General features: G+C 36.7%; 3 protein-coding genes and 1 long non-coding RNA gene across 8 annotated transcripts in view; 2 read left to right on the forward strand and 2 right to left on the reverse strand.

Annotated features, from left to right (window-relative positions):
- LOC108000387 (uncharacterized) overlaps positions 1 to 7,703 on the reverse strand; it is a 45,999-nt gene extending 38,296 nt beyond the window's left edge. For 2 of the 3 annotated variants that reach the window (XM_062086573.1, XM_062086575.1), the window contains exon 1: positions 5,326 to 7,703. In XM_062086573.1, the coding sequence (XP_061942557.1) occupies positions 5,326 to 5,419 (94 nt within the window). In that variant the 5' untranslated portion in view covers positions 5,420 to 7,703. Of the gene's footprint in view, positions 1 to 4,903; positions 5,119 to 5,325 lie in introns of those variants that run through there. The other variant, XM_062086574.1, reaches the window with a different exon arrangement.
- On the forward strand, positions 6,545 to 16,559 carry LOC108000386 (ionotropic receptor 25a). Of its 3 annotated transcripts, XM_062086553.1 has the most exons (16): positions 10,397 to 10,649; positions 11,767 to 11,919; positions 12,216 to 12,419; positions 12,478 to 12,644; positions 12,741 to 12,932; positions 13,015 to 13,179; positions 13,252 to 13,449; positions 13,533 to 13,754; positions 14,143 to 14,242; positions 14,325 to 14,502; positions 14,774 to 14,957; positions 15,162 to 15,283; positions 15,420 to 15,567; positions 15,639 to 15,808; positions 15,874 to 15,995; positions 16,120 to 16,559. In XM_062086553.1, the coding sequence occupies exons 1-16, from the start codon at positions 10,397 to 10,399 to the stop codon at positions 16,383 to 16,385; spliced, it is 2,844 nt and encodes a 947-aa protein (XP_061942537.1). In that variant the 3' UTR covers positions 16,386 to 16,559. The 3 variants fall into 3 exon arrangements, with proteins under 3 accessions (XP_061942538.1, XP_061942537.1, XP_061942536.1); XM_062086554.1 differs by lacking the exon at positions 10,397 to 10,649 and adding an exon at positions 6,545 to 6,662 and having other exon boundaries at positions 13,015 to 13,449; XM_062086552.1 differs by having other exon boundaries at positions 13,015 to 13,449.
- On the reverse strand, positions 9,967 to 16,693 carry LOC108000388 (uncharacterized). Its single transcript, XR_001766524.3, has 6 exons — positions 16,552 to 16,693; positions 15,107 to 15,292; positions 13,415 to 14,940; positions 12,838 to 13,312; positions 10,778 to 11,257; positions 9,967 to 10,655 (listed from the first exon to the last, which is right to left on the reverse strand). It is a non-coding gene; the product is annotated as an uncharacterized LOC108000388 (long non-coding RNA).
- Positions 16,694 to 17,873: 1,180 nt separating this feature from the next.
- On the forward strand, positions 17,874 to 20,949 carry LOC108000247 (uncharacterized; the record flags this gene model as incomplete). The annotated part of the gene is made up of 1 exon (XM_028667977.2): positions 17,874 to 20,949. A coding segment is annotated over one exon (2,250 nt), but the record flags the coding sequence as incomplete, so codon positions are not given.
- Positions 20,950 to 21,020: the final 71 nt, after the last annotated feature.

A 21,020-nucleotide genomic window follows, 5' to 3' on the forward strand; every position in this document is an offset into this window, starting at 1 on the left:
TCTAACCGGAGGAACAATTAAATGGAAAACGAGCTATCCAACTATACACACATATATATATATCTCTAGTTTCGGTTTTATTTTTCGCATATAAAGTTTAAACGTTTAATTGAAATAATCGACACATAAATAAATTTTAATTCTAACGTTACTCTACTTCGATTATTATTACAAGAAACTCGTCGTTCATTTAATTAAACGTAGATATGTTTTATTTACAAAATATAATCATCGAATCGAGATTTGAGAGTAGAGATACAATGCATATTTTAATTTTAATTATTATAAGAAACTATCTAAGACTAAGAGGAGCAAGCGAAGGAAAAAATATTAATCGTCGAAACTCATTTCGGACTTTTTCACGAGCACGGTTTCCACCGGCGATTTTACGAGCGAAACAGGTAGAGAGAGACAGTGAGCGACGCAGCCCACCGTTAACACCGATTTTCACCGTTCGAGATCGGCCACGATATTACCGGATATACAGTACACGTACGAGTATCCTCGTTAGCGAGGATCCCGAAATCGCCCTTTCACCTAGCCGATTCTACGAATTCTATGGAAAAACCAGAGGCGGGAGTGCGAAAATATGAAACAATGGAATTTTAATTTTATAGAGATGCGTTATTGCGATAATAGAGTACGGTTATAATCTGAGCTCGCTCGTTCTTTAGAAAGAAATCTAATCGATCTTGGAATTTGACTCGAAAAAGTTGTTGAATTGAAAAAAATTTTTAAACGAGAAAAATCTAGTTTTTAGATAGATACGTGATTGAAAAGTTATGTAAAATAATACAAGTTTCATTTGTGATCATTTTTGTCGTGCTTTAGATTCACTATTAAAAGTGAAAATTGTGATATAACGAAAGGCAGAGAGTAGTACTTTTGCCACTTATCTTATTGATGGCCAATTATTTGTCTAGAAAATCTAATGGTAAATACTCATTGTTGCATTCTGGACTTCTTATTTGAAAATAGATATTACACATTTAGTATTGTAGGTGTAAATTCCACGAGAGAGGCATCATTGTCCGAAAAATGAAAATGTTTGCGTTCAAACTACGATCAAAAGTGAAGCGAAGCCATTCGTGTGGGATATATCTTCGAAAACACGGATAACGATCTCGTTTAATTAAAATTTAATGAAAATTGAAATTTCTATCGTAATTTTTCATCTTTGCTAAAGACGAATCGAAATATTACTCATCGTTATTACCGAGTATTAAAAATTAAAAATAGATTACTGAGAAACAATGGAATATTTATTTCGAAAAATAAAATTTTGTTGTGTTAAAATATTGCATAATTTTAAGCCATAATAAGAGAAAAAAATATCTTTTATAAGAGTTCTAATAATAAAATGGCGTAATGACTACGAATATTATTAAAATATCGATATTCGATACTACTTGAACGATTGGCTCGTCTCCAACTTTCCTTCAACACCTGCATTAAATAACACCTGATGGCGAAGTCCTAGGCAGAAGAAGGACCTTTGCCAGGGACTACGTCATAAATTCGACACTAGTAATCCTTTCTATCCATGAACACGTATCGAATCATTTAATTTTCCAACTCGATAAACCCGACATATAACACATCGCTGCTAATTAACAGTCAGCCATGTATAATTCATGTGCTATTTGCTAATGGGGACAGAAATACTCTCGAATCTTTCGCGCCGCGAATTTCATGTATACCAATGCGATCCTAGGGGAAATAAAAGATCCCTGTATTGGTATTTTATCGGCCGAATCGATTAACCGGAACCGTGAATCATACGAACGGTCGAGCCTTCACGAAATTTTACGGTAATCGAACGCTGATTCAATGCTCGACGAGATGCGACGATATTTTTCCAATTTACCCAATACCTCTATAATCAAATGTCACTTTCTCGATACCAAAATTGAGAATAAATTCTTCTTTTTTCTTTTTTTTTTTTTTTTTTTTTACAAGCACTATGATTTTTTATAATTAGATAAACTTAAAAAAAATTCCATTCTAAATAAATTTTATTCCGATAAAGATAAAAGAATAAAAGAAAAGATGCTAGTGAAAAGAATTTCACGAATTCTGCTACAAGATGAGAACTGTTGGACAAATCGTGAAAGCGAGAAGTCATCTTTTTTTGGAAATTCCTACGTTCAGTCGAGGAGAAATTGTGAAATTATTATACGATTTTTTATGACAGATAATGCTTGAATAAATTTCTTTTTTAGTTGTTAATATTCAAAAGAAATTAATATGGCGATAATGAATTCTTTTTTTATATAATTATACCCATTGGAAGATACAAGTGCATCGAAGTTACTAGAGAAATCCTATTGGACGCGACGAATGCGCCAGACGAGACGCGCTTTGGTCTCGAGACGATTCGAACGAGATCGAAATTTAGCGAATTTCCCGGTTTCTCGCCCCCTTTGATGATCCCCCGGCCGATATTCCGGCCAGACGGCGGATACGTAAACCTACACGTCGAAAATAAATTTTGCGGAGTATTGCCGGTTCATTCTAAGGCGCATAGAATGATAGCTATTTCCGTTAAGGAGAAAAAAACCGGTGCCACTGTCTGTCCGTGGCTTCTAAAGATAAAGCGTCTGCAAGCGATTTAACAAGAAAATCACTCGGCTCCTGTCTGCATCCTGCCCTATCGAATTCGAATCAACCCTTTTCCCCATTCGGAAAATAACTCGCGTGAAAAAAAAAATCACCGAGAAATATCCCTAGAAAAAAGAAAAAGATAGAAAAGGAACGAGATACATACCTACGGTAGAAAGAAAAGAGGGAAAAAAAGGATGCACGAACGAACTGTGTATTATTCTCTATTCGAAATCTATCGATGGCTAGAAAACAGCAGACGCGGATGTTGACTCATTGCCACTCTCACTTTTGCCGCGATTTGCATCGATCTCTTCCACATACGTATTATTTGCACGCTGCGAAAAATCCGACGGTACGTTCGTGATGTCGTGGACGCCACCGATCTCTATTCCATATTTCTCACTTGTTCACACTTTTCGTTGATCAAAATTGACTATAGACAGGTAAATTCTCGAATCGAAACACACAGCACCGGGTCTCAGACACGTTTCTATTTATATTTTGATGTATTCGCGCCCGATTTTTGCGTAGAGGTTAACTCATTCACTCGTCGATGAATTAATGTACAACGGACAGAGGAGAGGGGGTGGGGCGGATCGTTCGCCTATTGGCCGCTGTTTGTCTCGATTGAATCGATACGAAACTGTTCGAGTTGAGAATTCGACCGGGAAGATTCTCTTTTAATCGCGATAGGACTCGCTTTATGATTGGAGATTAGTCGATGATGAATCGAGAAATCAGATAAACAGAATTATCGATATTAGAAACCGAGCTTCGATTGTTATGAGAAACGATAAGATGTATTAAGAAAGATTGATTAGCGAAATGACGGTTTCAGTTAATTCCAATCGTAAGAAAATTTCTCTGTGCATTGAAAATATTAATTATTTATCGATGTTTTACGTTCAACGAAATTTCAAAGGTATTTCCATTTCGACTTTTAAAAGTTATATAGAAAATTTGTGTTTCTTTATAGAAATTAATTTCACAACAGTCTGAAAATAGATATTGTTTGGATATTGTTTTATACTTTGTATGTAAATAAAAATATATTAAAAAAAAAAAAGAAAATTTTCAAAAAATTTATAAAATTTTTGGAAATAGAGAAAATATTAATTTTCATATAAAAGCAACAAAATTAGAATTTAGAAACAAAATTAATGGATTCGCTTGTCGAACAAGAACTCGTTTCGCGGCGTTGATCATTGCGAAAGCGACGACAATAGCGATCATTTGGCTGCTAATTAACACCGATGTGAGAAGAATTGGTGTTGCTATGTCGCTATGGCGTGTCAAGAGGACACTGATTCTTGCTACGCAGCCACGGATTGCTGTAATCCAAATAATTACCATCACCATTCTTTCTTTATAATAAAATTCTCTTTTTTTCTTTTTTTCTCATAGAAAACTATTATGCTACTATGCGATTCGACTCTTACGAATCGTTTAATTCTACATTTCAATTTAACAATCAATTCTAAAATCCATTTTGTTTTATTGGGAACGAATTACAAATGCAATTTCGATAAAACAAATGTTGATAAGCAAACCTGTAAAATTCACGCGAAATTCATAAGTCCCCACCTCGTATAAAGAATGACTGATCCTTTCCATCGAATTAATACGTGTAATCGATATAAATAACCGATGGATCAAATAATCGAGAATCGCGAACTGCTTCCTTCCTGTTTACCTATCTTACCTATCTTACCTTGTAGATAAGATTAACAAAATATCGAAAACGTTATTAATAATATGAATATAACGCGAACAATCTTATCTACTATATATATATATCTTCTATTTTATTCTTATTTCATATCTTTTATCGTACATAAAGTAGAATTAAGAGACATGTTAAAATATATTTATCGCGAGATGGATGAAATATCACAAAGATCATGAAAATTCGTAACGGTGAAAAAAGAAATGTAGCAAGAAGAAAAACACGTATTAAACTGATGACAACGATCGGCGATGTATGTATTAAAGGAGAAGAGAGTGGGGATAAGAGGCGGGGAAGGTTAATTTTACGCGACGCTATGGAAATCCGAGTCGATACGTCAAATCCTCTCTGCACGGGATACACGCGAACTCGTATAATACCGCGGCTACACGAGGCCGTCTCTCGTTTTTGTTCCTCTTATTCTGTCTACGTCGTCCGTTGTACACTTCCATTTAACAGCTAGCAGTAGCGGTGCACTGACTCGAAAGTCTGGGAATCGAAACCGCACGGATTCCCCGACGGCGAGCCGCCGACGCGACTAGACGCGGGCCGAGAAAATAGCGAAATTTTTACCGAAGTATAAAGAGTCTAAAGCACGGTGCGCATCGTCGATGCTGGAAAAGAGGCACAAGCGCGCGCACATATATAGAGAAAAAATCGAAATAAAGATATATTCACGGTATAAAACAAACAAGAAACAAGAACGACATTTTCTCGTGTTCGAGATCCGTCAAAACTTCTCCAACGATTGATTGATTTATTATCACGAACGAGAGAATTCTTATTGGTAATTGTTATCGACAATTCTTATTGGCGAATATCGTTCGTAAGCAACGATACCGTGACGACGATCGTCGTTAGTTTTTCCCTGTCGCGGCTCCCCTCGTGTGCGCGGCATGTAGCTTTTTCCCTTCGAAACGAAAAATAATCGACAATGCAGCCGTCAACGTCGAAGACATACCGTCCAACGAATAAGAGATGGATTGCGTGCTAACCTGAAAGTCTAGCGAGGAATCGAAGCATGCCAGCGGCGGAAGACCAGCAATGAGCCGCAGTTCCAGCGACCAGAATTCCACGGGCGATCGGCATTTGTGTTTTCCTCCTCTTTCCCCAATTGTCCTGCGTATATATGTGTGCGTGCGTGCGTGTGTGTGTATGTGTGTATAATCGGTCTGGACTCTTGTGTCTGCGTTCCTCTTCGTTGTATGCCAGAGAAAGAGAGGTAGGGGAACCAAGTGAAAGAGAGACAAGGACGGACTGTGGCCAGGGGTGACGCGAGTCCTAGCCTAACCTAACCTCTCTTCCTCCTTTGGTGTAAAGGAACACACAAGCACGCACCGGATGAAATGCAAGATCTTCTTTGGACGGCGGTAAGCACGAGACAACGGGTCCCGCACTATTTTTCAGTCCATGGCACACACTGTTCCCATGCCCGTGATTTTTCGGATCTTTGACACTCCCGATTCGCCTGGACAGCCGGTTTCGTTTACGTGTCGTACCGTGCGCGCGTGCCGTGCCGTGTCGCGCCAGTGAAAACTCTGCCAGCGCACAGACAGGAATGGTATAGACTAAGACAGACGTACGGCCGACGGGATAGATAAATTGGCCTTCAGCGAGAGAGAGGGAGAAAGAAGCAGTCTATTAAGGGGGAGGGGAGAAGCGCGTACGACGGCGTAAAGTCCGACCACGGTCTCTACGGGATGCGAGAGAAAGAGAGACGGATTCTCTCTCACTCTCTCTCTGAGTACTCTCTGTACACTTCGACACGATGTTGTCACGATTCACGCACTCATTCGTTTCTCGACATTCGAGTAGCAGCCGTGTAAAACCGTACGCACGCACTTTAGGAACTTCTACAAAGGTTCGAAGAAAACCCGCTTGTAGCGACTCGAAACGGATGTGTATATACAACGAATACGCGCGTCACACAGCGATTGTACGCTTCGAAACACTGTTACTCTCTCGCAAGTCATGAAACTCTCTCTTCTCTCGAGCTATTTTATGATGGTAATAAACAACGTGAACATGCGCTATCGTAGCAATGAAGAACGACGTGTTTGTATGATTGTCCCTTCGATACTCGTGATGTAATTCGTTCTTATTTTTCTTAAATATGTCATCTTGACCGCGGTGTTTATCGCGGTGCTGTTCGCGTTGTTCGTGGGCCCTGACGGGCCCTCGCGGTTCTATTGGCAGCGACACTGCACTGTCAGACACAGACTACGATAGAACAGCCGAGCAACGACTGACTCCTCCACTCGCGAGCCACCAGCAACGTTGCCACATCACTCCCGAGTCTCGATCGGACAAGTCTTCGGCCACCGACGGACAGGTACGACGGTCACTGCGTTCTTGGTGCTGGCGCGCGACCGACTGTTCCATTCGATTTGTTCTCTCCTCTTCTCTCTACGTTGTGATTTTCTTCTCGATAGACCGTAATTGTTCCCCTTGTCGTTTATCCTATCCAATTTCGTCTTGCTCTATGCTATACGTCGATATTATATTCGCAAAACTAAATTGTTTTCACTTTGCCACGACTTGTCATTGATTATGTTAGCTTTTTCTCGCATTCACTCTTGCATCGTTCTTTCAATTTCGATATGTGTCGCGACGACGAGGATCACGCTCGACAATCGATAGCTAATGTCGCTACTATCGACTGCGGGTTCAGTCAGTCATCGAAATATACGGAACACCGAGATCCGAACGAGAACACAGCACAGAGCTAACTGGCCACATCTGCTGCCGATTTGCTAGCAGTTCTGTTAACTACAGCGCACGGCCGGCCAGTCTGCCTCTGCCAGCCAGTATGCTCCCTCGCTTTCTTACTCTTGCCTACCAGCAGCCTGCCAGCCTTCTCGAATCGGCCGAGCCTACCTCTCTCATGTATTCTCTTTGCCTCTCTACCCTGCCACACTGCTTTCCTTCTCCTTTCCTCTTACTCTTTCCTCTGCTCGCCTCTCATTCACTCGCTCACTCACTTTCTCCATCCTTCTTCCTCGGGAACTCTCGTTTCCACCTACCACCTTCCTATCCCGTTCTCCGTTCAATCCTTCGCCTCTCGCTCTCCATCGAATGAATGGTTTTAGTTCGGGAGGGCGGCCGTGCCGGAAACAACCGATTGCATCCGGAAATCACCGAGCCTGTACTTCCCGCATTAGAGCGCTTCTTGAATAAAATTCTATTCTTTCCTCCTTTCTTTCCTCACCGCGTGATATCTTCACGGTTTAACTTTCTTCCAAATTCTCGTCACATCTACTCGTTCACGGAAACAGAAGTTTGTAAAATAATTCGTTCATTCACGTTAACTTGTTCCGACAAAATTGTCCACAATTCCACCGCAACTCATTCTCTGTACAGGGTGTAATCCGTTGTACTGGCTCGCGTTCCACGAACCTTTTCGTGTAACTTTTCGTGCGTGAAATTGTAATACGTTTTGACGCGTGCATTTCGTTTCTAATGCACACGTTCTCGCGCGTGTGTTCTTTCCGCCGCTTCCTCTCTTTTTCTCGTTTCCGTATTTCTTCGTTCGATTGACGCCACTTCTCTTCGACGAAGTGTCCCGTAACGGTAGTTAAATTGTGTATCAGTCGCTCGTATGAACGCATTTGCATTATTGTATCATGCAAATATTCTTTCCTATTAATACAAAGTCACTTCTCACGCACATGTTTTAACTCGCCTTGCCCTAATTTTCCTTCAATTATAGACTGTAATTTGAATTTTACACTTAATAGACTATAATTTGAATTTTATATGCCGATATAAAAAATAATTTTCATGGGCAATAATTATATATATTTGAAAATAGTTACGGTGCGTTTATATGTATGAATATTTCGTGGTACATAGCACGTTTGCAGAAGCAGAAAAAAATCGTGAAGGGATTACATGTTCCATTTTTCATGAAACTGGAGCAGTATTTTAGGCCGAAAATCGGCGCCGATTAAAAGAACTGCAGCGTCTGGTGAACTAAATTATGCAAGAAAAATATACCGAAACTCTTCGGTGGGATACGTTAGTGATGGAAATGCCTGTACTGCCATCCTGCACGTATTTTTTAAACATTTCTTTAAGATCCGCTCACTCACCATGGAATGTTGAAAGCGGGCATAATTTGTAGATACAGTTATGACGAGTCAAATTAAACATCTCGTTTCAAGTTCTTTACTGTTTATTCATTTTTGCAAAGGATAAGTTTAACCGCACTTTTAACAACAACAAATTAAACTTGAATCAGAAAGGATATCTTAAAAATAACTGAAAATACAGCTTTCTATGTTTGACGATAAACCGAAGCATTTATTTACGAATTGAACGATGATATCGCTTTCTGTTTTACCGGCCCTTCACATAGAATTCCTTCCTTGGTTGCATTAATTTTAATTCACGTAACGATAAAAATCTTGTATTGCATTATGCAAGCCAGTGCATGACGTAACGCAATACGCCGATTCATAAAGTCCAATGAAACACACGGAATGATAATCGGAATTGTCTTTTAACGTACGCATCCTGTGCACACGCAACGACATCTTACAGCGAAATGCGACACTTGTGGCAAGAAAGTTCATTCGGTGGACACGATGTGGCGCTTTCTTCCGTTCGATTATTTCTATCTTTTTGTCATAGTAATAAATAAATTTTACATCTTTTCAAAGAAAAATGATACTTTCTTTATCAGAAAATATTCTCACTATAATTTCAAATATCTTTGAACTATCGTTGATTTCTAACGTGAAGTAAAAGCCCGCCTCAAGACTTTCTTTTTCTTATTTTAAACTCATCGATGCCAAGGTAATTTTTTACCAATTTTTTAAAATAGAAACTCAACAGACAAATCGATCGTAAATTTTATTTCGAATTTTTTCAAACGTACTTTCACAACGATATCAAGTCTAAACTTGTAACGCAACTTCTAAAGAAAGAGAGAAACAGTGAGAAACAATAGGGGCAGGTTCTTCGAGATTGCGTTTGCATAAAGGACATCTGAAATATATTTAAAAATAGTGCGAGAACTATTGAAGCATTTCGCTTCAGCTGGCCTCGGGAACATCTGCGGAGCAATCTCGATCCTCATTATTCCTTTGTAACCGCGCACCATCGATTCACAGGTTTCCTCAACCATGGAAATTAATCAACCTTAGACCATGATCAGAACTGATAATGGGAAAACGTGACGTTCATCGTGGCTGAGACTCGTCGATCGAGAAACACGATTCTATCATCTGCTTCGTTTTCTTTCTTCTTCTTTTTCTTTTTTTTTTTTCTTCTCCTTTCTTCACTTGATCTGAGATTCAATCGAAGAATTGGATTCGATGGAATGATTTCGATGGACGCGGTTAAAGGGAATTTTATCGTCGAGCGGTCATGAAAATAACGATCGAATTTCGCGAATTCAACTGCGAAGGAATGGGTCACATCGCGATACAATCAATTATCGATTAGAAAACTAGAAGTTAGTTTTCAACCAACGATTCCTGATTACAGGCTTCCTCTGTTAACTGTTACCGAACAAATGCATTACGTCCAAGGCGAATCAATAATGTGCGTATCGATCATTTATTCTTTTGCGATTCACATGCAAAAGAAATCACAGGTACAAATGTGCAACTTGGTAATTCATAGAAACAAAATGTAATTAAACGTGAAATATTATAAGATATAATTCACCACCAAGATCGAGACTTTGTTTCGTAATTAAGATAAATAAAAATATATTTACATTATCGTTAAAAAATTGCTTTAAATATATTTCTTAAATTTAATACGTGCAACGAAATTTTCCCTTAATAAAACTTGATATAACTTTTATATTTAATAAGCATTCTCGAACAACTTTTATGCAACTTTTGTAAACTTTTCTTCAATCCAATTCCACTAAGTACAAATGGTGTTCTCTTTCAGCATCCTCCAACGATCCAACCAACTTATTCGCAAAATCTATTCGCAAGTTGCAACCATCGACTCAGGTTGGTAATCCTTGGCAGACGTCAGCGATAAATCGATGGCCAAGATGGAAGGGACCCGTGTCAAGATGTGACATCGTGCCTCAACATAATCAAAATGCATTTAGCGGGGAACAAGGACTATACTTTGATGGACGAGGGTGTAATATTCATAAGGGAGCTGGCGGGCGCAGGCGTGGTTATCGTTGTCGACAGTGTCCTCAGGCTTGTCTACCTGTTTCCGCGGAAGGCGTTCGTCCATCCGGTACCGACTCCATTCTCCTCAGCCATGTCCACGACTCTAGTTGCAGTGTGTGCATTGCTGCTTACATTTCTTGGTGTTTCCATTTCTCAAGTACCCATGAACATGTGTAAGTCTACATGATGAATTTTGATTTGATATAATTTTTTTTTTTTCATTTTAAAATGATATTAAATGTTCGATGTTTGATTTTTGTAAAATCAGGTATTATTCTTTTGTATGAAATATTATGCTTACTTTTGATTTTGTTCTCTTTTTCACGCTTTTAGGTTCTGCTTTTGGGATGCATTTAATTTTTATATATTATATATTATATAAATTCTTGATTTTGCTTTGCTAAATAGATGATGATTGAAAACTTCTTTAGATAATTCCTTGGTACGATGATGATTGATCGTCCGTTTGTATTGTTCAGAATTTATTATTTTTCTTTCGTATCATTTGTCACAGAACGATTTTTTTATAAATAGATAACACATGATTCGAAGTCGCTTTAGAAGATTTATTATTTTTCTTTTCTTCGTACAATATTGCACGGTGATACGAAATTAAATACACGAGTTAAACATTGATTGCACGATGGCATGAAATTTTGATTGGTTCATCGATACATCGATACGGAAAGGTTGCTGTACTATTGTTGAATTATTCACGTGACGAACCTGTCTGACTTGAAACCTTCCGCATCTCCTGCGCCGACTCGGTCAATCTCTGGTCCTTGACATAGAAAGAAGATTTACAAGAGTGATTAATAACGACGGAGGAGAAATTAAAAGAGAAAGATCGGATTCGGATAACACAATATCATACGTTTTTTGTTATTTATAAAAAAATATGTATATATCGTATTATCTTTTTTAAATCAAAAATAATAATTTACATTTAATGTGTGGATAATTATTGATCGATTAGATCTGATCTCTCGTGACGAAACCACGTGGAACAATTTAAGAAATAACTATTAATCAGAAATATAAATGGATCGCGTGTTTGATGAAATTGCATATTCTTTTAATACCAATATGTGCACCGATGTACGATTAGGATATTTCCTTATGAATTATTTTACTTGAAAAATTATACCTGTCAATAATTTTTTCCTTTTTCATTAATTTATACCGCATATAATATTTTCTTCCCATTTTAATTAAAAGATTATATAAATAATCTTATTGTAAATAATTTTTTCCCCCCTTAATTTACATCACAATTTTATTTTTTTACAGTGATAGTGATAGAAGAACCGGATAAATCGATTTTAAACATTTTGAACGAAGCCCTACCACAGGCAGAAAAGAATTATGGCAACGACATCATCTCTGTTCATATTTCTACAATCGAAGTTGAACGTTCGAATATAGACGCTAGCTTCAAGAAAGGTTAAGAAGTTAAAAATATTCTTCAAAAGCAGCTTATCCGAAAATTTAACATCCTTAAACATTTAAAATTATATTAAAATTAACATTGGATAATTTTTAATCCTCTCTAAGATCTCTAGATCTCTAGAAAATACCCAAAACATTTCAAACATTTCAAACTATTGAACAAATTTTCTTTTAATTCAACATAATTAATTTCTATGATCGTTTCATTTATATTAACAACATTAGCTGCGCAATATGATATTTTGAACACGATCCGTTCTTATTCTTGTTTTGTTAAAATCAACTTGCAGTATGTGCTGCCTTATTTAAGGGAATCAGTATCGTACTCGACATGACCTGGACCGGGTGGGATAATCTTCGGATCATGGCCGACGAGAATGGAATAATATACAAACGGGGTGACAGCAACATAAACCCGTACATCCAAGCGATCGATGATCTTTTGATGTTGAAAAACGCCACTGACGTTGCTCTGATCTTCGAGGATGAAAGAGGTAGCTTGGTAACTTTTTCCCAAATTTTGTTTGAAAATCGACACATTTCTTTTAATAGAGTTGAATCAGAGTCTCTACTATTTGATCGGAAATTCGATCTTAAGATTAATCGTGATCGACGAATTCACCGAGAAAACGGTCTCGAAGATCAAGAGTATGAGGCCATCACCGTCCTATTACGCTATCTATGCCAGTACAGCCAAGATGGAGGATTTCTTCAAAACGGTAGAGAGAATTCTAAACATTTGTGTTATGCCTTCTTGCGAGAAAATTAAAAATTTTGTTTCCAATATTATTTTTTTTAACTTAAAAATTGTTTAGGCCGTGCAAGGAGGGTTGGTCAAGAGAAATGGGATATGGAAATTGATTTTCACCGATAACAGCTATAAGGATTTTAAATATATCAATGGAGACTTACAGTTGAACGTTTCCATCACGGTTCTATGGATGAAGATGGACGTTTGTTGTAAATTGATTGGTGAATCCCTTTGCAACTGTCCTTCAGATATTAAAGTACTTGAGAGTTTTTCTATAGTTTTGCATAGTCTCTTTGATAATTAGAATAATTTTGTTTAATCTTGCGATGGTTCTGTAGATATTTTCGAATTATTTTAAACGATTAGTAGGCCTCATCGTGAGTCTGATGAGCGAACTTCAGGCATCAGGTATTAGCGTGGAGCCAAAAAGTGGCAAATGCTTTTCAAACAAGAATCAAAGTTCAAATGTCACGATTGAGGCGTTTAACAAGAATATACTTGCCGTAAGTCACCAGTTTAAAATTGTGCAAAATAAAGATCGTTGGAAATTGAAGAAAACATTCAATTTGCCACAGAAACTAGGAGGCAACGATACATTTGAGTATTGGTCGGAGAAAGGAATGATCACGTATAAAGCTGAAATAGAATTGGAAATTCTTGAGAATGGATTATTGGAACCGTTAGCCACTTGGACGAGAAATGAAAAGATAAGAGAAGCAGAGAATAAAAAGATATTACCCGCTAAAAGATTCTTTCGAATTGGAATTACTCCTGTAATTAATAAACAAATTTCATTTAATTTCATTGTGAATTTGTAAACGTTAATTAATTAATACAGGTATTAAAATTGTATTAGTCAGTGCCTTGGATAATACCTAAAATCGATCCAGCGACTGGAAAAGTTATGAAAAATGAGAATGGAAATGATATGTGGGATGGATATTGCATAGATTTTGTGAAGAAATTATCGGAGGAGATGCAATTTGATTATGATCTTGTCGTACCTCAAGATCGACAGTTTGGCAAGAAATTACCTAATGGACAATGGAATGGTTTGATTGGTGATCTAGCTAAAGGAGTAAGATTTGTACACTGAATTTCATGGCATCTGTGAATCTGCATCCAATCATGCAAATCTTCTTGTATAATTATACATTATTTTCATAAACTTTCTATCAAATTCTTAATATTATTATTTTTTATTTATCACATTTTACTTTTATTTTTTTTTTTTTTCATCTTATTAAAGAAATATCAAAATTTTCTTAATATATTGAACTCGATGGCGCCTATAACTCTGCAACCTTGCATACCTCTTAGTAGTTAAAACATCATCTTCTTCAATTTTTCCAAATCAATTTTGTCAAGTTAATATTCTTCTTTTATGAATTCATTTCTTTATATTTCTTTATTTTATTTTTTTATTACGTTTTACTTTCTTTTTTTTTTTAATTATTTTTTTTTAGGAGACAGATATCATAGTTGCTGCATTGACAATGACTTCAGAACGCGAGGAAGTGATAGATTTCGTCGCCCCTTATTTCGAACAATCCGGCTTATTAATTGGTAAATAATATAATTATTTTTAATTTAAATATCAACAAACTTTTACATTATACGATTTTTTTTTCTAATTTTTTACTATAAGTAATGAGGAAACCTGTCCGCAAACCATCCCTTTTCAAATTTATGACGGTACTCAAAGTCGAAGTGTGGTTAAGCATCGTAGGAGCTTTAACATTAACCGGCATCATGATTTGGATACTTGACAAATATTCTCCTTATAGCGCCAGGAATAATAAACAACTGTATCCGTATCCTTGTCGGTAATAACTTTAAAATTTCTAAAATTTTAATCATTAAAAATTATTATAAAAATTATCAAAGTCTCATCAGTGGAAATTTAGATCAATTATTATTATTATTATTATTATTATTATAGTAATGCTCGCGTCAATATCTTTCATTTGCTGGAATTAGATCAAGATTACTATAAATCACCCTTAATGACCACTATATCTTATCGTTAATGATTGTCATAAAGACAAAGCAATTACTTAATCAATAATGATTATGTTAATTATATTCTGTGTTTAGAGAATTCACGTTGAAGGAGAGTTTCTGGTTCGCCTTGACGTCTTTCACACCCCAAGGTGGCGGCGAGGCACCCAAAGCATTATCAAGCAGGATACTGGTTGCTGCTTATTGGTTATTCGTTGTTTTAATGTTGGCTACATTCACTGCTAATTTAGCTGCTTTCCTTACTGTGGAAAGAATGCAGGTTTTCAAAATTATTCTCATTAAAACAAAAGCTTTAAGAAATAATTATTTGAATAATTTTATTTTTCATTAATTTTATAGAAAAATTTATCCAATTTTCATTTCTAGTAAAAAATGTAACTGGAGACTTTTGATTGAGAATGTACATACCTTTCGATCTTGAAAATGAGGACTAATATTCTCAATATATCGTGTATTGTTTCAGTCTCCTGTGCAATCCTTGGAACAATTAGCCAGACAATCTAGAATCAATTACACTGTCGTGGCTAATTCTAGTCAGCATCAGTATTTTATAAATATGAAGAATGCAGAGGATAAGTTGTACACGTAAGTTCACTGAAAGTAAAAAAGTTTAATAGCAGATTAAAAAAAGAATAAAATTATCGATAAATTTTAAAGTAAAACATTAACATTAAAAGTATCAAATTTTCAATAATTCTTCTCAATTTCATATTCCAATTAGCGTATGGAAAGAAATCACATTAAACAATACAAGTGACGAGGTAGAGTATCGAGTCTGGGATTATCCTATCAAGGAACAATACGGCCACATATTGCAAGCGATCACACAAGTCGGTCCAGTTGCAAATTCAGTGGAGGGTTTTCGAAAGGTGCAAAACTATCGAATCAAGTATGATATAAATCGTTGTCTGAAACTATTGCTTTTTTTGCATCGGTTCAGGTGATAGAAAGCGAAAATGCAGAATTCGCTTTCATCCACGATTCGTCGGAGATACGGTATGAGGTAACGAAGAATTGCAATTTGACAGAGGTTGGAGAAGTGTTTGCGGAACAACCTTACGCAATTGCTGTTCAGCAAGGAAGCCATTTGCAGGAAGAGATAAGCAGAAAGTTTGTTTTTATATTTAGGATATTTAAAGGGATGATTATATATTGTATACATTCATCCGTTGCAGGATTTTGGATTTGCAGAAAGATAGATACTTTGAAATGCTGGCTTCCAAATATTGGAACCAATCGCAGAAGGCACAATGTCTGAATTCTGACGATAACGAAGGAATCACTTTGGAGAGTTTGGGTGAGTTGTCTGTCGGTCTCTGTGAATCCGAATTTTGAAATTGAAAATTTTGCGGCTCATTTTAGAAATGTTGAATATTCGAGGTTGAATTAAATTTTTAAATTAAATAAAAACAAATTTTCAGGTGGAGTATTCATCGCAACCCTGTTCGGACTCGCCCTGGCGATGATCACCTTGGCAGGAGAAGTATTCTATTACCGGAAACGGAATACGGAAACGGAAAAACCGACGAAAGACAAAAGAAAAGTCAAGAAGTTGAACAACAAGATAATACAAAATTTGACGAAAATGAAACCAGCGCCTGTCAATCCTTTCTTCGAAAAGACAAACAACCCTCCTCGCGTGTCTCACATTTCCGTTTACCCTCGCAACCTCCCTTTCAAAGAATGAGAATTTTGAAAGAATGAAAATCCAATTGAACAGAGGAATAAAAAATATGCAATCGAATCGAATCATTCTACATACGAGGAGAGGAATTTTAATTAGAATAACGATAGTTTTAATAAAAACCAACGCAACGTAACGAAATTGAAAATAAAGTTTCTAATTGTTCTACCTGTTGTACAAGAGTCAGTGCTCTGTTTTTCGCTATTTCATAATGTTGCGATTCTTCACGCCTCTTGCGAATTTCAGAAACGTTTTCCAATCGAATATATCAGAGTATTCGTAATAATTTTGAAGAGTAAAACCCTCGATAATTTTCGACATCCTTATACAAGATATTTATATTATCCATTTTCGTTTTCATCGCACGATCAACTCCAATCGTCTCTAATAAAAATTGAAAGATACTTGTTTACATCGCGATGAAATTTTTTTATCTTTAAATTCTCTTTCAGACATACCCAAAAGGACGCAGAAGAGATTTCCCTCTTCCCTTTTTCTTCGACGAAAAATTTCTCGGGTCGGATAATATTCGTAGATCATTGTTCGTCGCCCAACTTTTTCATCGATCGCGGTAACGGAATTGCATAAATGAAAGTGAACAGTTAGCGATCGGTCAGCTGTGTCCTTTCGATTCTAAATCTCGATTTTAATCCGGGCGTGGAAACATTTGAAAATAAGCTAAAATAAAATAGCAGAAAAATAATCGACAAAAGTGGATGAACAAAATTAAGAATCTCTCTCGATCTTTCCTGAATTTTTGATCTTTCATTAAAAACTACGAGATGAAATAATATTAAAATGATATTTCCACTTTCTTTCTATTATTTATCTGCGTGATTGAACTTTTTTCCTCTCTCTTAACGAGAGAGAAATGATCGACCAACGGCCACGGACGAGCAAACAATATCCATCGTTCTTTTACGGTCGCTGACTCGAATATTTCTGATTGATTACTGTTCACTGACTCCTGAGATACCTGTCGCGAAATTGAAAGGGTGGGGCAGCGATCTTTTTGAATCACCAAGTCGATATAAATGCTTTGCTCGTGGAGGCGAGATCATTTCATGGGAAAGTGATGTGGCTCGACGAACCGGAACCGGAAACGGAATAAGTGTTCGCTGATCGCCGATATCGTGATCATCATGATCTCCTGCAACCGTCCACTTCCCTTTGATGGATTTCTTTTGGTAACATCGCCTTCCATTTGCGTCTCCATTCACTTTTCACCTGGAAATTTTTCACACTTCAGAAATTATTTTTGAAATAGGGAAATTATGAATTATCGATAATAAATATTTAACTGGATTCATATCGAGAGAAATTTGTAAAAATTTGTAAAAGCTTGATGATTCCTCGCTTCTCAATTAAATCAATTTACTTTTTTAATTAATATTTTCCTTTAGATCAAAATTGTTACTTAATTCACCATCATTGGAGCATTGATTTTAAAGTTCCATATCATTTAATATTTTTCCCAGTTAAAGATAAATTTCTCTGACGCAGATATGCTTAAGTTTGGCCATCTGTTGGACGTCAGCGAACGCCAAGATCTACGACAATCGCTTCAAATCCACCGACGATCATTCATGGATTCGTAGAAGCCGCGAAGCTCCTTACGACTTTGCCTCCTCTTCAGAACCTCTTCCTCCATCTTACGCCAGCTTCTTAGAATCACGAAGGAACCATCGTGCGGCGTTCGACTCCTCAGATTCCGTCAAACCCAAAGACTGGTTCTCGTTTTCGGCCAGCAAGAAGGTTCCCACTGAAAACAAAAATTTGAAAAAAGTATCATCTCCATTCTACACCATCACTGACAAAGACTCCCAAAAATACAAGGACATGGTGATGAAATCTGGCGTTCCATATTGCCAAGAGATCAAAACCAGACGTGTGAATAAGGACAGCGACGCTAAAGACAGCATGATCTGCTACAAATGCAAAAATCCTAAAAATGGGGCCAGCTACGAGCAGTGCTCTTACGCTTCACAACCTTCCACCGGTTCCAGCAATGTCGAACAAAGGCCTTCAAGGTTCAGGAACAGGAGATCCAACTCTGACGAGGCGTTCCCAGGTTTCAAAGATTACAGAAGAGATGACAATCCATACAGGTTCAACGACAAGATATTTTCAGAGGCCACAGACGATGTTCCGGCAGAGTATAAGAACAAAAACGAAAAATGTGAGAAGGTGATCAAGGATTCCATGATGTGCATGGTATGCAAAGATACGAAGAGTAACGCTAAGTACGAGCAATGCACCTACATCAGACAACCGGCAGAGAAGAAATATACCTATACGAAATCTAGCTCTCTCAAAAGTCCTAAAGAATCCGAAGAAAATGGGAAAAGATCTAACAGGAGATATTTTGAAACTAAACCAGTCAAGGAGGAACACTCCAGTTCTGAAGATAAAGAAGACAAGGAAGAAGAAAAGGAATCTCGAGAAGAATACAAAGACTCGACCAGCAATTGCAAGAAGATCCAAAAAGATTCGAAGACTTGCACGGTCTGTAAAGATCCCAAAACAGGTGGAAATTATGAGAGATGCTCGTATGCCTATGAGCCAAATGATAAAGTTTATAAATTTAGCAGGACCAAGAGTTTTGGATATCCCGCAAGTTCTTCCAAAGATGACGATTCTAGTGAGTCCAGTCAGGACGAAGAGAAGAGATCTAAAAGCGAACTCGAGGAATACAAGAGAGACTATTCCATTCCTGAAAGCTACTACGACAAGAGTCACTCCTCTCCGTTAACTACTTACTTCAAGGATGACGAATCTAGGCCCAGTTATCGTCAAGCTGCTTCCCAAAACTCTAAGTTAATCTCCGACGATGATGATTATTTATCCGGCTACGAGAAATCTAAGTCAGAATCTGAGAAAGTTGCCAAAAGTATCGAACCGAGCCACTGCAAAGAAGTTCAGAAAGATTCCATGACTTGCAAGATCTGCAAAGATCCTAAGACCGGAAGCAATTCCGAGCAATGTTCGTATAAATATCAGCCGAGCGATAAAAGCTACTCTTACTCGAAATCTAGATCGATTGGCAGCCCAACAGAATCAAACGACAAATCTTACGATGAATCTGAGAAGAAAGAGACTCAAAAGTTGCCCTACGAGAAGGAAGGTTATGATTACTCTTCTGATAAAAGTTCCTACATTACCGATCAAGCCGGCGAAAGAGAATTTCCAACTTCCGATGAATCCAAATCTGAAGTAATGGAAAAACCGTTAAAATCTGCTCCAAAGAAAAGCGATGTAGGTTTCTACGATGCATTTAAAAAGAAAGAGGAGATCCAGAAGGTTCTTCAGGAATTTCAAAAGGAAGATCGTTCCAATTGTAAGAAATTAATGAGAGATAAAATGACTTGCTATCAGTGTGTCGACGATAACGGATTCAAAAAAGAGGAATGTGCTTTTGTGACTTCGGAAGAACCAGGCGAGGAAAAAATTAATCGCGAGGAACCGAGCAAAAAAATTCCCAGGTCGGTTATTGAAAATCTGGATGATGTACCTATCGAACCAGAAGCTGCTGCCAGTGAGAAGGTCTACGTGCAACGAGAATTACCACCTAACAAGAGTTCTGGAAAGACTGAGGCGTCCAAGGAGACTGAACCATATGAATACGTAGAGGAAACTAAACCTGTGTTCGATAAGATTCTTGGATTCACACTTCCAGCGTACATGCTGAGTACTTCTGAGCACGAAGAGGAGTTTGATAAGATTATGTCAGGAAAAATTTGAAAATAATATTTTATTTTTATCTTTTTATATCTTTTTGCTAGATTTGACGATGGTTGATCGCTTGTAGATAAAATAGAATCTAACTAATTCTAATAATTAGTTAGAATTAGAGTTCTTATTTGGAATTTCAAAGTTGAAAGCTAAAGATTATTATCGAGAAATTGTAATTGATAAAGAAAATAATTATATATATATACATATTTTTAAATTATAAATTTAAATTTAAATTTAGTTTATAAGAGATGTAATAATAATACTGAATACTCGTTGTATGGTTTGTAATTAAAAATTACAAGTTATATTTAAGATATGATGAAATTAATTTCTATCTATTTATGTGGAATTGCGTTATAGTTATGCTCGATCGAACACGAAATTAGAAACTTGATGTAACAAGTTTTTACGAGATATCTTTTTCCATATTTTCTATATGTAGCGGAAAAAAGAATGGCGAATTTCTTGTTCCATGTTTTGCGAGAAGAAAGTGAAGATACGAGAGTCTGTCCATGTTTTATTTCGTCGTGGATGGATGACTGTGGATAAAGAAACATTTCTCGATGAAATGTAACAGTTGAATCAGGAAGCACAGTGTTTTTTTATCATTGGTTTATTCGTTAGGTGAGAAATTTCCCGCCGTTTTAACCGTTTCTATTATTTCTTTCGAGTAAATGGTTGGATAGCTATCCATCTAGAAAATCAATATTTCTTTTCCTATAATTTTCTTGTTCAACCTTAAAACCACATAAATAGAAACGCTAAAATCATAGAAAATATTTCGACTATATATCTTTTAATTAAATTATTAAATAATTTTCAATATCGAGAATTTGAAGATTTTATTTAAAAAAAACAAAGAAGTTGATATATTTAATTGAAAAAAAAGAAAACAACTCAAAT

This window comes from Apis cerana, linkage group LG16, assembly GCF_029169275.1.
Source record: "Apis cerana isolate GH-2021 linkage group LG16, AcerK_1.0, whole genome shotgun sequence".
NCBI lineage: Eukaryota > Metazoa > Arthropoda > Insecta > Hymenoptera > Apidae > Apis > Apis cerana.